The 14,304-nt window shown below is 34.4% G+C and overlaps 1 protein-coding gene across 1 annotated transcript; it reads right to left on the minus strand.

Moving 5' to 3' along the window:
* Nucleotides 1–12,209: 12,209 nt before the first annotated feature.
* Nucleotides 12,210–13,175, minus strand: LOC138092770 (olfactory receptor 52N4-like). Its single transcript, XM_068988826.1, has one exon. It carries the CDS (start codon nucleotides 13,173–13,175, stop codon nucleotides 12,210–12,212), a length of 966 nt encoding a protein of 321 aa, XP_068844927.1.
* Nucleotides 13,176–14,304: the final 1,129 nt, after the last annotated feature.

Below are 14,304 nucleotides of genomic sequence, written 5' to 3' on the forward strand. Positions count from 1 at the left end.
TATCCAGGTTCATAATATCAAGGATATTATAATATCAAAGAACATCAAAGGAGAATTCATTATCTTTATTATTCTCATTATAGCACTAACATTTCTTGGACATTTGTAATGAAACAGGAACTGTGGTAACACATTCTTTATTGTCAACTTGGGCTAATGATCAGAAAAATGATATAAAGGCAAGTCATATTTTTCCACCTTCTCATAGCAGAAGAATGGAACATTAAAGGAAATCAGGACCTTGTCATGATCTTCAGTCTTGTAAGTCATGGAAGTTGGACAAGATGAAAGTCCTCTGAAATTAATCTGTTTCTTGACTGACTTTGCTAATGGGTTGTCTTCTTTAAAGACCAAATATATAGACTCAGAGTAGTGGATTTTATGCATGTAGTCATTTTAGATAAAATATTAGGCTATATATAATAAATTTTTTATAAACCTGCTTTTCGAGGATTTGAGAGTTTATAAAGTAGTCATAAATGTCATTACTTTGAATTAAAATAAATGAGTTCATGTAGCATATCTGTTTTATAGCAAGGAAAATGATGTCTAAAATGTTAACAATCTGTGTAAAATGAAGCAACCATGAAAGAGAGAAAAATGGCTTGGAAATCTCAGTATGTTTAAACCCAGTTGTCTCTTCTTTTGAGTAATTTTTCCCTATTCCAACATCTATTTGCTTCTTAGAGTACTGCAGACATTCATATTATAACCATTAAAGCAGACATAAAAACAAATAAAAGAAACTAATTAAACTAGTGAGTCTGAGGTAAATATTTTTTTCAGAAGTTCCGCTAAAATCAAGTAACTCTGTATCTAATACCCTTCCTACATATGGTATTTAATTAGTATTATTTTAAAATTGAAACAATACTGTTACTATGTATTTATACCAGATGTGTTAATTATTATTTACTTTCTTTTAAGAGTTTCATATATTAAAGATATAAATACAGGATATTTTTAAAATTTTGTTGAAAGTTATAGTTTAAACAGAGGAACAGTGTTGATGTAAACTTGGTGGTATATTTAGCTTAACCCAGATAATGGCATTCTGTTCTATTCAAAACATAACAGATTCTGGAAACTAAAGAAGAAGATGGAACTATAAGTTTTTAATTCTTAATGAATACAAAATACAGCAAACAATGTTTTACTAAATATTCTAAACATCAGATCAAAAATATTTGAGTTTGAAATGAAGGGATAAATTTAATACATCTTTCTAAAACTGTCAAGATCCCATAGTAATCTAGAGAGATGCTCTATAGGCAAATGTTACAATGACTTCCATCTGGCTTTTTAACACCCAAATCTGAACAGGAAAATGATCTCAAGCATGATATATGGGTTCTTAATAGTGAGATTGCTTCATCAATTTAGAGCAATGAAATAGCTTTCACTTTACTAAAATGAGCAATTAGAAAGCCTGTTTTTATTGTCTAAAGAAAGAAAAAAAGATGTGTATTAAAGCCTAGATCATTAAGTTAGTATACATATCTGCTGAAGAAACCAAGGCATGATGTATTTGCCATTTATATTACTGGTTTACTCTGAGAGACTGGCACTGAACAGGCACTCAGTATATATTAGTTATGTTAATAAATACTGAGGGAGGCTTATACAGTTTACATGTCCATGATTTTTTGTATTATTCAAGAGGAGGTTAGAGCCATTGGCAGGTGAATATGTTAAATATGTAAAAGAACAATGGTAGGGTGGGGGGAGCAGAAATAATCATGTCAACAATCAAGGGTTAGAAGAAATAATGAATATTTTAACAAAGCCAAATGAAGTCAAGAATAAAACCATGAATATTAGAAAAAAAAACATGAAAAAGACAACTCACACAAATCTCTAAACACAATAATTGCTATGGAGCATGCTTGCTGATTAAAATAGGCTTTCTGAGGTTAAATCTTAAAAAGTTATGCAGTATTTATTTTAAATATCACTTAAGATACAAAGTTTGAAAACAAATATATAGAATGAAAAAATATTCTTACTTAAGTAAAACTATTTAGTAATATCAACATTGGATAATTTAGAGAAAATAATTCAGTTAAAATGATAGTTACACAATGATGAGAGGAAGCCTTCAACAAAACAATATAATATTTGTGCCTTGCCTGAATCTAAACACATAACTTTAACCTGAAAGAAATACAAGTAGAGAATTAAAAAGTCAAAATTACAGTAAGAAATTTTAAAATATTACTATTTCTTAAAATGAATCCTAAATGGGCAATGATATAGATTTGACAGCACTAACAGCAATTTTGTACCAAAAAATTTATGTATAAACCTACACGAAAAAATATGAGATTACAGAGCATTTTAAGCATAAAAGTAAGCCATGTTCTAATTATAAATGAGAAGTAAAAAAGAATGGATATATATTTACAAGACAGGGACAGACTCAAAGATCTTGAAATCAAGCTTTATAGGTACTTAAAGGGGGAATGTGGGGGGAAGGAATAAATGGAGAGATTGGAATTAAAATACACACATTATTATATATAAGGGCTTCCCTGGTGGCTCAGCTGGTAAAGAATCTGCCTGCAATGCAGGAGACCCTGGTTTAATTCCTGGGTCAGGAAGATATCCTGGAGAAAGGATATACCCACTCCAGTATTCTTGGGCTTCCCTGGTGGCTCAGATGGTAAAGAATCCTCCTGCAATGTGGGAGACCTGGGTTCGATCCCTGGGTTGTGAAGATCCCCTGGAAGAGGGCATGGTAACCCACTCTAGTATTCTTGCCTGGAGATGCCACACAAACTTGGAAGCCTGGTGGGCTACAGTCCATAGCGTCTCAAGGAGTCGGACATGACTGTACGACTAAGATAGTACAGCTCTCTATATAAAACAGACAACTAACAAGTACCTGCTCAAAGCACAGAGAACTCTACTCAGTGATCTCTAATAACCTACTGGGAAAAAAAATCTGAAAAAGAATGGATACTATATCTAGTATTGTCCCATGTGGGGCTAATGCTAAAGAACCCACCTGCCAATGCAGGAGACTCAGGAAAGATGTAGTTTTGATACCTGAGTTGGGAAGATCCCCTGGAGGAGGAAATGGCAAACTACTCCAGTATTCTTGCCTGTAAAATTCCATGGACAGAGAAGCCTGGTAGACTCCAATCCATGGGGTCGCAAAGAGTAAGACGCCACTGCACGCTAACGCTTTTATATATATGTATAACTGATTCAGTTTGCTGTACACCTGAAGCTAACAGAACATTGTAAATTAACTATACTCCAATAAAAATTTGAAAAAAAATCTGATTTAAAAAAAAAGAATTAACATAATAAAAATCACAAATCAAAACTTTTTTAAAAAATCGATGCCATAAAAGAGACAAAGTATTATAAATGCATATATATGAAAAGATTTAGTAACAATATGAAATAATAAATGGATCAAATGTAAATAATAATGAAAATCACAAAAGGTAATGAATAGTAAAACGATGAGAAACAAAACGAGAGATATAGTTAAACTGATATCTAACACATCTATAACCTAAATGAGTATATTACAAACAAAAATGTTCGTGCTTTAGAATAATTACTTAATACAGGAATTAAAATAACTAACTTCAGTATGGACTTCCTTGGTGGATCCGTGGTAAAGAATCGCCTACCAATACAGGAGATGCGGGTTTCATCCCTGGATCGGGAAGATTCCCCTGAAAAGGATATGGCAACTCCCTCCAAAATTCTTGCCTGGGAAATCCCATAGACATAGGAGCCTGGCAGGCTACAGTCCATGGGGTCACAAAAGAGTCAGACACGACTTGGTGACTAAACAATAGCAACAAACTTCAATATAAAGAGAGAAAACAGAATAAAAATAAAATGATAAACTACTGGAATTTTAAAAAAAATTTAACAAGAAATCTCTAAGAATGAAAGATTCTATTTAAAGAGAGTCATAAAATACTAAGAAAGTGTTCAATTGAAAACAAAGATAAAAAACTGGGACATGGCATGTAAAAATTATTTTATAATGCTATATAATGAAATGAATCATTTTATGACTCAAGATTGAACATTTAGGGTTTGTAAAATATTTTAAAGTCATAATATTTTAAAAAATTATTTTTTAACTAACAAAAATATTTTATTAGTTGTAATTCACTACATTAAAAAATTAAGGGAAAATGTATGTAGGGTGTAAAAGGTATATTGGATATTTTTATGTCTTCCCCTCATTTTAGGGGGGAAGGGGGTAAAATAGACGTAGAAGTGAAAGTGTTAGTTGATCAGTCATGTCCTACTCTTGAGTCCGACTCTTTGCAACCCCTGGGACTGCAGCTACTCTGTCCATGGGTTTCCCAGGCAAGAAAACTGGAGTGATTAGACATTCCCTTCTCCAGGGCATCTTCCAGACACAGGGTTGCATTGCAGGCAGAATCTTTACCATCTGAGCCACCAGAGAAACCCCCAAATAGGCATAAAACAAGATTTATTATCTTAACTATTTTTAAGGGTATAGTGCCATTAGATATATTTCCCTTCTATAACCATTACCATCATTCATCTCCTGACTCTTTTCATCTTGTAAAACTGAAATTCTGTACCTGTCAAAAAATAACTCTACTTTCTTTCCTCCTCAAATCCCCTAGAAACTACCATTACATTTTTTATCTTTATGATTTTGACTCTTCAAAATATCAGAGTGGAAATCACAGAGCATTTGTCTTTTTCTTACTGGCATTATGTCCTCAAGTTTTATCCTTTTTGTAGCACATTACAGAATTCCCTTCCTTTTTAAGGATAAATAACATTTCATCGTGTGTGTGTGTGTGTGTGTGTTTATTTTGTGTGTATAACACATTTCTATTATCCATTTATTGATTTATGGACAGGGGATGCTTCTATGCTTTAGCTATTGTGAATAATGCTGCTATAAACATGGGTGTACAAATATGTATTCAAGACCTTGTTTACAATTATTTTGGATATATATTCAAAGGTGGAATTGCTGGATTATATGGTAAACTTATTTTTAATTTTTTGAGAAACTGCTTTCTACTAAATTTTTCTGTGAACTAAATTGCTCTAAAATATAAAGTGTATTAAAAAAACATTTTAAATTTTAAATGAAAAATCAATGTGGCAAGATATATCAGTGAGATGTTTGATTTTATCTATTTATTCTTACAAATTAAATTTAAACCAGGCAAAAAGGGAACTTTTGTAATATGCATTATACAGCAAAATTTTAAAATTACCTATTTAAGGAACAGGGCTTCCCTGATAACTCAGTTGGTCAAGAATCTGCCTGCAATGCAAGAGATTCTGGTTCAATTTCTGGGTCAAGAAGATCTGCTGGAGATGGGATAGGCAACTCACTCCAAATATTCTTGGGCTTCCCTTGTGGCTCAGCTGGTAAAAAATCCACCTGCAATGCAGAGGACCTTGGTTCGATCCTTGGATTGGGAAGGTCCCCTGGAGAAGACTACCCACTCCAGTATTCTGGCCTGGAGAATTCCATGGGGTGCCCATCATCTCAATTCCTATTCAATATAATTGAGATCTAAAAGTAATGGATTTGTAAGAACATACACACACACTCCCAGCTTGCAGCTAAGAAAGTGTAATGACCTAGATGAAAATACCAAAAAATTTTAGGACAAAGCTTTTTAAACATGAAAAATGGTTTGGAACAACTGTGTAATGTATTCTTAAACTGGATTATGTTTATTTATCCACTGATATGAGCTAAATATTAATATTACATCTTGCCCAGAGAGTAGGAGAAATTATGTCCTTTCAATTAAATGCTTGAATGTGTTATTCTTTCAGTTCAGCAAAAATTCAAATATTTTGGATGAAAATGTAGCTCTATGCGGTCCTATGAACTTGAAAAATTGATTAAGCCTCTAGGATCCTCTGTTCTAATCTATAAAATAATATTCATCTCTAGCTACAGGGGTTGGGAGAAGAATTAAATTATATTAAAATCCTTAGTTAAAATACTTTTAAGGCAAAATGACAATTAAATATTTATATAGTCAATTTAAATGGGGTCCTAAATATCTGTTTCCTCAGTCAAGACAGTACCCTTCAAGGTCTGATACCATGATATTTCTTAGAAGTCAAAAAGGTAAGAAAAACAAGTGCATGATTATCCACAGAAACTCAGTGGAATTGTAGCATGATGACTTCAGATACAGCCAGCTAAAATGTGGGCTTGGAAAATTTCATGAAAAATTTTACAGATGAAAAGTAATAAAATTAAGAAAACACCAGATATGACTCTAAAGAATGTTGGTATTAATACACTTTACCATAATTTTTTTATATATCAGGACATAGTGATTATGGAAAATTCTAATATTTTGATGTCAAGGTCAATAACATATTTCAATATTTAGGTTAATTTCACACAGAGGGCATTTCATAATTTCTATAGAGACATTAAAGGATTATTATGCAGATACTCCCACCACAAATGAATCCTTCTATAAGACAACCCCAAATTGCTGCAAAAGATGAAAAGACTGGCTCTGGCCCCAACAATGTACTTACAGTGGGGGTACTCTACTTGACTCATCTTAAGTAGGGAGTACTGTACTCAACTTGTACTTGGTATAGTCGAATTTCAGTATAATAGCAACTGGCTTACAACTAATGCAGATGGATTCTAGATTTTAAGACAGATGGAGATAAACTCAAGGGGCCTACTGTGATGGAAAGAAAGGCAATTCCCTGGAGTTTTAAAAGCCAAGTCAGACTGACATAGTCAAACCCAGGAGAATGTTGTAATGAGGGATAAGTATTAAAGTCTTGTCATTTAGCTAACTTCCTAATTTGAGTTTAATGGACTTTTATTAAAACAAGCATAAATGTGTTGAAATATCTATGTTTTAGAATAGCTTTCTTTTTATAGAAAGCCTTTTGAAAAAAAATTTTGAGGGAAAAGTGGAATGTGACATCTCTTCCTCCTTGTGTATATACTTTAATTATATATATATACAGAAATTGCAGAGGGATTCTTTCTCAATTTGTCCCTCTAGAAACGGTCCAATTTTAAATGAAAGAAGAGCATCCAAAAGTAATTGGCTTGGTGAGCTCTCAGTATAAGTAAATGACAAACTACCTGAAAACAGAATTGAAATTCTTGCACCATGTTGCACTTAACTTACATTGTCTGATCTCCATTGAGTAATGAGAAGAAAGAGTGTACCCTAACTCTGATAGGCTGCAGAGTAGCTTGTTTCTCTCTGGGTAACTCTTCAAGAAGAGTTCAATCATTCACCTGAGTCCTACCCCAACCAGCCATACACAATCATGCACAAATCAGCAAAGCCTGACATCACTCAGTAGGCAGTAGAACTGAACTTGGAATTCATGTGCTTATCATTTTCCATTCATCTTATCTCTACAAAGGACAATGCCAAGACTATATCAGAATCACTATTAATCAAACATAATCCTATTTTGAGACCTATTCCAAATTCATACATAAACTGAGCCAGTAGTTACGCTGAACAAGAAGGAAAAATTTTCTGCCTTTAGGGACATTCATTACATTTTGCTCAGACTCTGCCCGAGCAAAGACTCAGACATGTCTGACGCTTGCTACCCCATGGACTGTAGACCACCAGGCTCCTCCATCCATGGTATTTCCCAAGCAAGAATTCTGGAATGGATTGCCATTTTCTTTTTCGGGGGATCGTCCCGATCCAGGGATCAAACCCAGGTCTCCTACACTGCAGGTGGCCTCCTGCACTACAGGCAGATTCTTTACCAACTGAGTCACCAGGGAAGCCCTACATTTTAGTTGGAGAGAAAAACATATAATTAAAAATGCTTAAAGAAATAATGATTTTAATGATATAGTAATTGGAGAAACTTTTTACAGAGTTTAGACCTTAGACTTGAAAGATGCAAAAGAAGAAAAAAAAAGCCATGAATAACATGATTAGCAAGGATAAACAGTGAACAGATATGAAATTCCATAGCAAGCAAAGAGAAAACAACATCTATTAACAAGACCGGAAGATGTGTAATAAATGTGTAACTTATAAGTAAATGTATATCGGGTTCCAAATAACATCTGAATCCCTCAAAAAATCTTCTCAATAAAATATACTATCTAACTATAATGAAGCTGAAACTTAATAACAAAGGAAGAATTAGAGGAGATAATTAAAATATAATGCAACTAACTTTTGAGAAAAAACATTTATAAAAATTAATAATATTTAAAGAACTCCATGATAAAATATCATGATATGTCTAAAGCATATATCCAAAGTTTTCTCTATTTTTAGCTTTATAACCTCTATCAAAAGAGAAGAATTAGCAATAATAAAGAAAATATTTGATACAAAGTCCAAACAAAGAGCAAGTAAGTAAACTCAAAACAAGAAAATAAACAAGAGCAGAAATTCATGCAATTAAAATAAGAAAAACTATGAAATATACATTAAGGAAAACAAAAAGTTACTTAAAATATTCAAATAGATATATTTCTTGTAAAAAAATTGACTAAGGGGAAATTAGAAATGAGATACAATTAAACCAAATTCAGACCTTCAAAGATTATTAGAAATGAATAGCATGTACTCAACTTAAAATAATGTTTACATTACAGATACTATATGCTAACAAACTTGAAAACAAAAAATAACACAAAAGAATTAAAATGTAAGCAAGGAAAACTTATTAAAGAAATCAACCTCCTATTCAAATCTCTCCAATCCACTGTATTCCCCTAACAAGTAAGTATGCTGTCAAAAACAATGGATCTATATTGTTTCTCTTTACTGAAGAAGAATAAGTTTCTTAATTCTTGAATTATACAAAGTATGACCAGATATAGTAAAATAGGAAAGACGTACAATTTATTTGCAAGGCACTTGTAAGGTCAAAGGTGCATACTGTACAAGTAATATATAGCAATAGAAACAAAGTTATGGATGTAGTTTCTTCATAAATTTATATTAAAATTTATAAACAAAACTTAACCAGTAACAGTGCTCTAAAACCATATAAATAATCAAAGAATGTTTATTCCAATGATACACTTTTGATTTAATTTAGCAAAGTTAAATATTTCTTTACAGTATTAAAAAAGGATAAAAAATCATATAATTATCCAATATTCATAGAAATTATGGAAAATCATTTTATAACTTTCTATGTCAATTTATAATAAAAACAATTTTAAAAAGAGGAAAACTTTTTGATTAAATAAAAGATATGTACTGAAAAGCCCAAGTTGTATCATACTTAACAAGGAGTTTTCAGACTTCATCTTATTAATATCAAAAGCAAGGCAAAGAAGGACTTCCCTGACAGCCCAGTTGTTAAGACTTTACCTTCCAATATTCGGGGTGGGGGGAGGTGCAAATTTGATCCATAATCAGAAAGCTATGATTCCACATACATTGGAGTCAAAAAAAAAAAAAAAGCATAAAAGAGAAATAGTGTAACACATTCAGTGAAGACTTTAAAATGGTCCACGTTAAAAACAAAACAAAACAAAACAAAAAACCTTAAGAGAAAAGGGCAAGGCCAAGATATCCAAAGCCACTCCATATACTGGGGATTGTGAATGTTGAAGAAAACATTACATTTTTAATGTTTCTGAGGTAAAAACAAAATGTATTTGTAGGCATCAGGAATGAATGAATTAAGTTCAATATTTCTGAGAGGTAATATTGGATGAGAATGGAACATAATCTATTCAATTCAAGCTGGAAGGCAATGGTGAAGTCACTAAAATAATTCCAGGTGATGAGTAGGAAAGCAGATACCTAAGCTGGCTTTGTTTTGAGAAAGAGGAAAAAGTGAATGTTGACAATTCATTACAGAAGTCTTATTCTTAAAAGTGAGAAAAGAGTCTGTTTTAAGAGGTGGGTGATTTTTTGGAATGATTTTAAAATGGAAGTAGTAGGGGAAAACTGGGCAAAATTAAATAAAATGTAATGAGTTCACATAAATTGAATCAAAGGAAGAAATGTGTTTTCTTGTTAGTTGGTTAGAGAGGGATCAGAGTAAAAACTGAGTTTCTCTTTATTCTATTTAATTTACATTACTTCTGTAATATTAATGTAAAAGTACTATTTTATTTTGTCTCTCTTCTAATTATTAATTTGTGAAAAATTTAAAGAGAATGTAAATTTTATTCTCAGATGGAAAGAAGACACAAAATAAGTACTTTTTCCCTCTCTTATACTGTGCTGATAAAATAACATTTATCATTATGTTTCTTACTTTGCTTAACAGATTATGTTGTCTCTCCAGACTATGTAGTTTTGAAGGCCATCTTGAATAAATCTGCAGATCCCACCAGTCTGTGGGGAAGAAGTTTTATTTGAGATCCACAAAAAAAGAATGCTGTTAGGTGAATAATATATTTCTAAATTAGAAATCCAGAGACTTTGACTTCATTAAATTAATGACCTCATGTATACTTCCTAGTTCTTCCATCAGAACGACAACATTGAAAATAGAGGAATTTTGATAATGATGAGCAAAATACAGAATATATTTTCCAGTGGAAAATAACAATAGCTTTCAAACTGGAAATTCCAGTCCCTATTTGGATATAGGATAAAGTGGAATCTGGCGGCAGATAATCTCTTTCCATCAGACAATCATTGAAGCTGATTTTCTTTCCCTCAATTGTCTCAACATTCTTTGATGTTTTTGTTCATGGAGATATTGGTTAATGACGAGACGAGCCCTTCCAAGGGTTAGGAGATGAAAACACTTAGAAAGTATGGTGCCCATGCCGTAATGTTGAGATTCTGGAGACACTTACTGGGAATGCAGTAGTCAACACTCTTCTATGTCATGATGCCGGGAGCCAGCACAGGAGATCCCACCCATGACAAGGTCATGCGGAAGAGCCTGACAAGGCAAGGCAGATCAGGTCTCAAGGGGTCCTCTGCCCGAGCATCTACCCCGAAACCAAAATCTGTCTGTTTACTGTCTGCTATACTACACTCTTCTGACATTAACAAGGGCTATCCCCGACCACCTTTCTCTGAAGAAAACAACTTAGAGTTTTAGTTAATAATTCTCCTGGGCATAATAAGAGTGTTCCAATCCAAACCCCTCTGATGATTTTCTAAGTATACTGACAGGTTTGTTCAGGCTCCTGCAGTTACGCATGTGATTGTTTATGGCCTCCCAACTATGAGAGGCACAGGAAGCCTATAATATTCTAAAAATATAGATTCTTATGGGGAGTTAAGAAATTAGTAGAATAGTACTGGTGGAGGGTTTCATTGTTGAGCCAATATTTGCTGCTAAGTTTCCATATCCCTTACCCATTATGTTTTTGAGAACATACATTAATTAGTACAGTTGGTATGTGGAAAAATAAGCTGCAGCCTTTGATTTAACCACATCAGAAATTCTTTCCATGTTATAGCCCACTTCACCCTTAACCTATGAGAATGTAACCTTTTCTAGTGCTTTCTGAGGGTGGCGCCTGACTTTAGAATAATCACCTTTGGAGAAAATAAGTTTTCTGGTTGACTAATCATTATCAGAAAGGGTCATAAAAATGTTAGCAGGCCTTCTGGCCAGAAGATGATGTAAATCACCTGAGACCTCTGTATTTCTATGTACAGCTCAAGGTATATAAGCCCCCCTAGAAAATAAATTTTGGGCCTTGCTCAATGATGCTTGGTCTCCCCGTGTCATGCTTTCTTTCTCCCTTTATCTCTTTTTCAGGCTGATCTCTTGGAGCTCAGAGGCTCTCTGCATTCACTTTTTGGCCTGGGCTTCTAAGACCTGACTCGGAAGGTGCTCTGCGTCTTCACTCCTTCAGGAGATGGAGAGGGCGCCTGCGGCCTATGTGAACAGAGCAAGTTCCTTGTCTGGCGCTTTATTGGCTTTTTGCATAAACCAAGGAATATCAGCCTCTTTCTCTCTATTTTCTTAACTGAACTGTAGCATTCCTTCCTTATCTCTCTCTAGATCTCTAATTAATCTTTTTCAGACGCTGACGCCATCCCCCTGAGGATACCCTGGATCCAACCGGGGCTGGACCCTGGTATCATGGCCAAAATGGTTCTCTCAGGAAAGGATTATTAGGCCCTGACTATATTGCCAACCGAAATACCCCTTTCCTTCTATTTTCTCCCCTGGATTTTCTTCCCTGTCCTCCTCCTTTCTCTTTCCCTTGCTCCTCTTTCCATTCATTTCTTTTCCCTTAGCTGATATATATAGCCCTTTTATATGCTGTGGGATTTAGTATCCTTAGAACCTAAAAGGATCTTTATGACATAGTCTCTTATCTGCTTGGTTTTCACTCCATAGACGATAGGGTTCATGGTGGGAGGCAAGAGCAAATAAATATTGGCCACAATGATGTGGCATGATGGAGGAATCCTGTGACCCCCAAAGCGGTGGGAAAAGAAACAAAAGAAGGCTGGGCTATAGGAGAAGACTATAGCACAGATGTGGGCTGTGCAGGTGCTGAAGGCCTTCCACCGAGCTTCTGCTGAGGAGAGGCTGACCACCGTGCAGAGGATCATTGTGTAGGAGACTGAGATGCACAAGATGTCAAAACCCCCTATCAGGAGGGCAACCATCAGACCATAGATGACATTGATCTTGATATTTCCACAAGATAACTTCGCTACAGCCATGTGGTCATAGTAGGTATGGTGTATGATATTGCCTCTGCAATAGGGTAGTCTTTTGATGATGAAAGTCAAGGGAATGACAAGCAACACAACTCTCAGGAAAGTGACAAGCCCTGCCTTTGCAATAATAGGATTGGTGAGGATAGTTGAGTAGCGCAGAGGGTAGCAGATGGCCACATAGCGGTCTAAGGCCATAAGCATAAGCACCCCAGACTCCATCCCTGTGAAGGCATAGATGAAGAACATCTGGACTAGGCATTCATCAAAGCTGATTTCTTTAAGATGGAACCAGAAAATGCAGAGGGCTTTAGGAATTGTAGTAGTGCACATGACAAGGTCAGTTAGAGAAAGTATGGCCAAAAAGTAATACATGGACCTGTGCAAGGAATCCTCATAGCAAATGAGGTAGAGGAGTCCACAATTACCAACCACAGCCACAACATACATTGTGCAGAATGGCAAAGAAATCCAGAAATGCCTGTCCTCCAGGCCTGGGATTCCAGTAAGAATGAATGAAGCTGGTGTCAAGTCTGTTTGATTCAGAATTCTCATGATCAAGTTGGTATAATCATTAAGCAGCTAGTAGGATTTTCGTGGGTTTCTTTGTTTTCTGTTTTCCAATCCTTCAGGATTAGTGGTGGAAAGGGTGAAAAATCTTAGTTGTATTCTCTCTTTCACTCTCGACTTCTTTCAGCCAAATGTGCATTTTAAAATCAAATGATCAAATTTTTAAATGCAGTAGAATACTTAAATAAGTTAAAACCAAGTATGTGTTCTATGTTAATTCAGTTTATCAATTCATTCAACAAACAGTTATTTAGCAGTCACTATGTCCCAAGTTCTGTCACATATATTATTTCCACATTATTTTGAACAAAAAATGGCATGGATTAAATCTTCATAAATTTATAATTAAAGGCAATTGTATTGAGATCTTTCTAATAAGGTTTTGTTAGAATATCTTATTTAAATGTTAATTGTGATACATGTATTCTGATGAGTATTTTCTTAAGGCAAACTTTGTTGATCACTTCTCATATGACCTGACACAAGATAACGTTGTTTTCCCATCCTGAACACCCCCGCCTCCCTCCCCGTACCATCCCTCTGGGTCGTCTCAGTGCACCAGCCCCAAGCATTCAGGATAGGGAACACGTGTATACCTGTGGCGGATTCATGTTGATGTATGGCAAAACCAATACAATGTTGTAAAGTAATGAACCTCCATTTAAAATAAATAAATTTACATTTTAAAAAAGATAATGTTTTTATTGTTATTGATTTTAAAGGGTTATATTTCCTGCTGTACTAAACTTTACAAATATTAACTCATTAATCCTCACAAGTCCAGGAAGTATTTTTAAATTAATCTGCTCTTTATAATTGATTAAATGGAGGCACTATGTAGATGAGACTTCTACATGTCTGAGTTGCTGTGTGTTCAGTTCCAAAACTGAGCCCTCTCTGACCTCTTTTTTTATGATTTATTTCTTCTAAATTTTGACAGAGAAATGTGTGTTAGAAAAAATAGTGCCCTGATAATTTGGTAAAGAATCTGCCTGCAATGCAGCAGACCCCGGTTCAAGTCCTGGGTTGCGAAAATCTGCTGAGGAAGGGATAGACTACCTACTGTAGCACTCATGGGCTTCCCTTGTGGCTCAGCTGGTAAAGAATCTGCCCA

This window comes from Capricornis sumatraensis, chromosome 16, assembly GCF_032405125.1.
Source record: "Capricornis sumatraensis isolate serow.1 chromosome 16, serow.2, whole genome shotgun sequence".
Taxonomy (NCBI): Eukaryota; Metazoa; Chordata; class Mammalia; order Artiodactyla; family Bovidae; genus Capricornis; species Capricornis sumatraensis.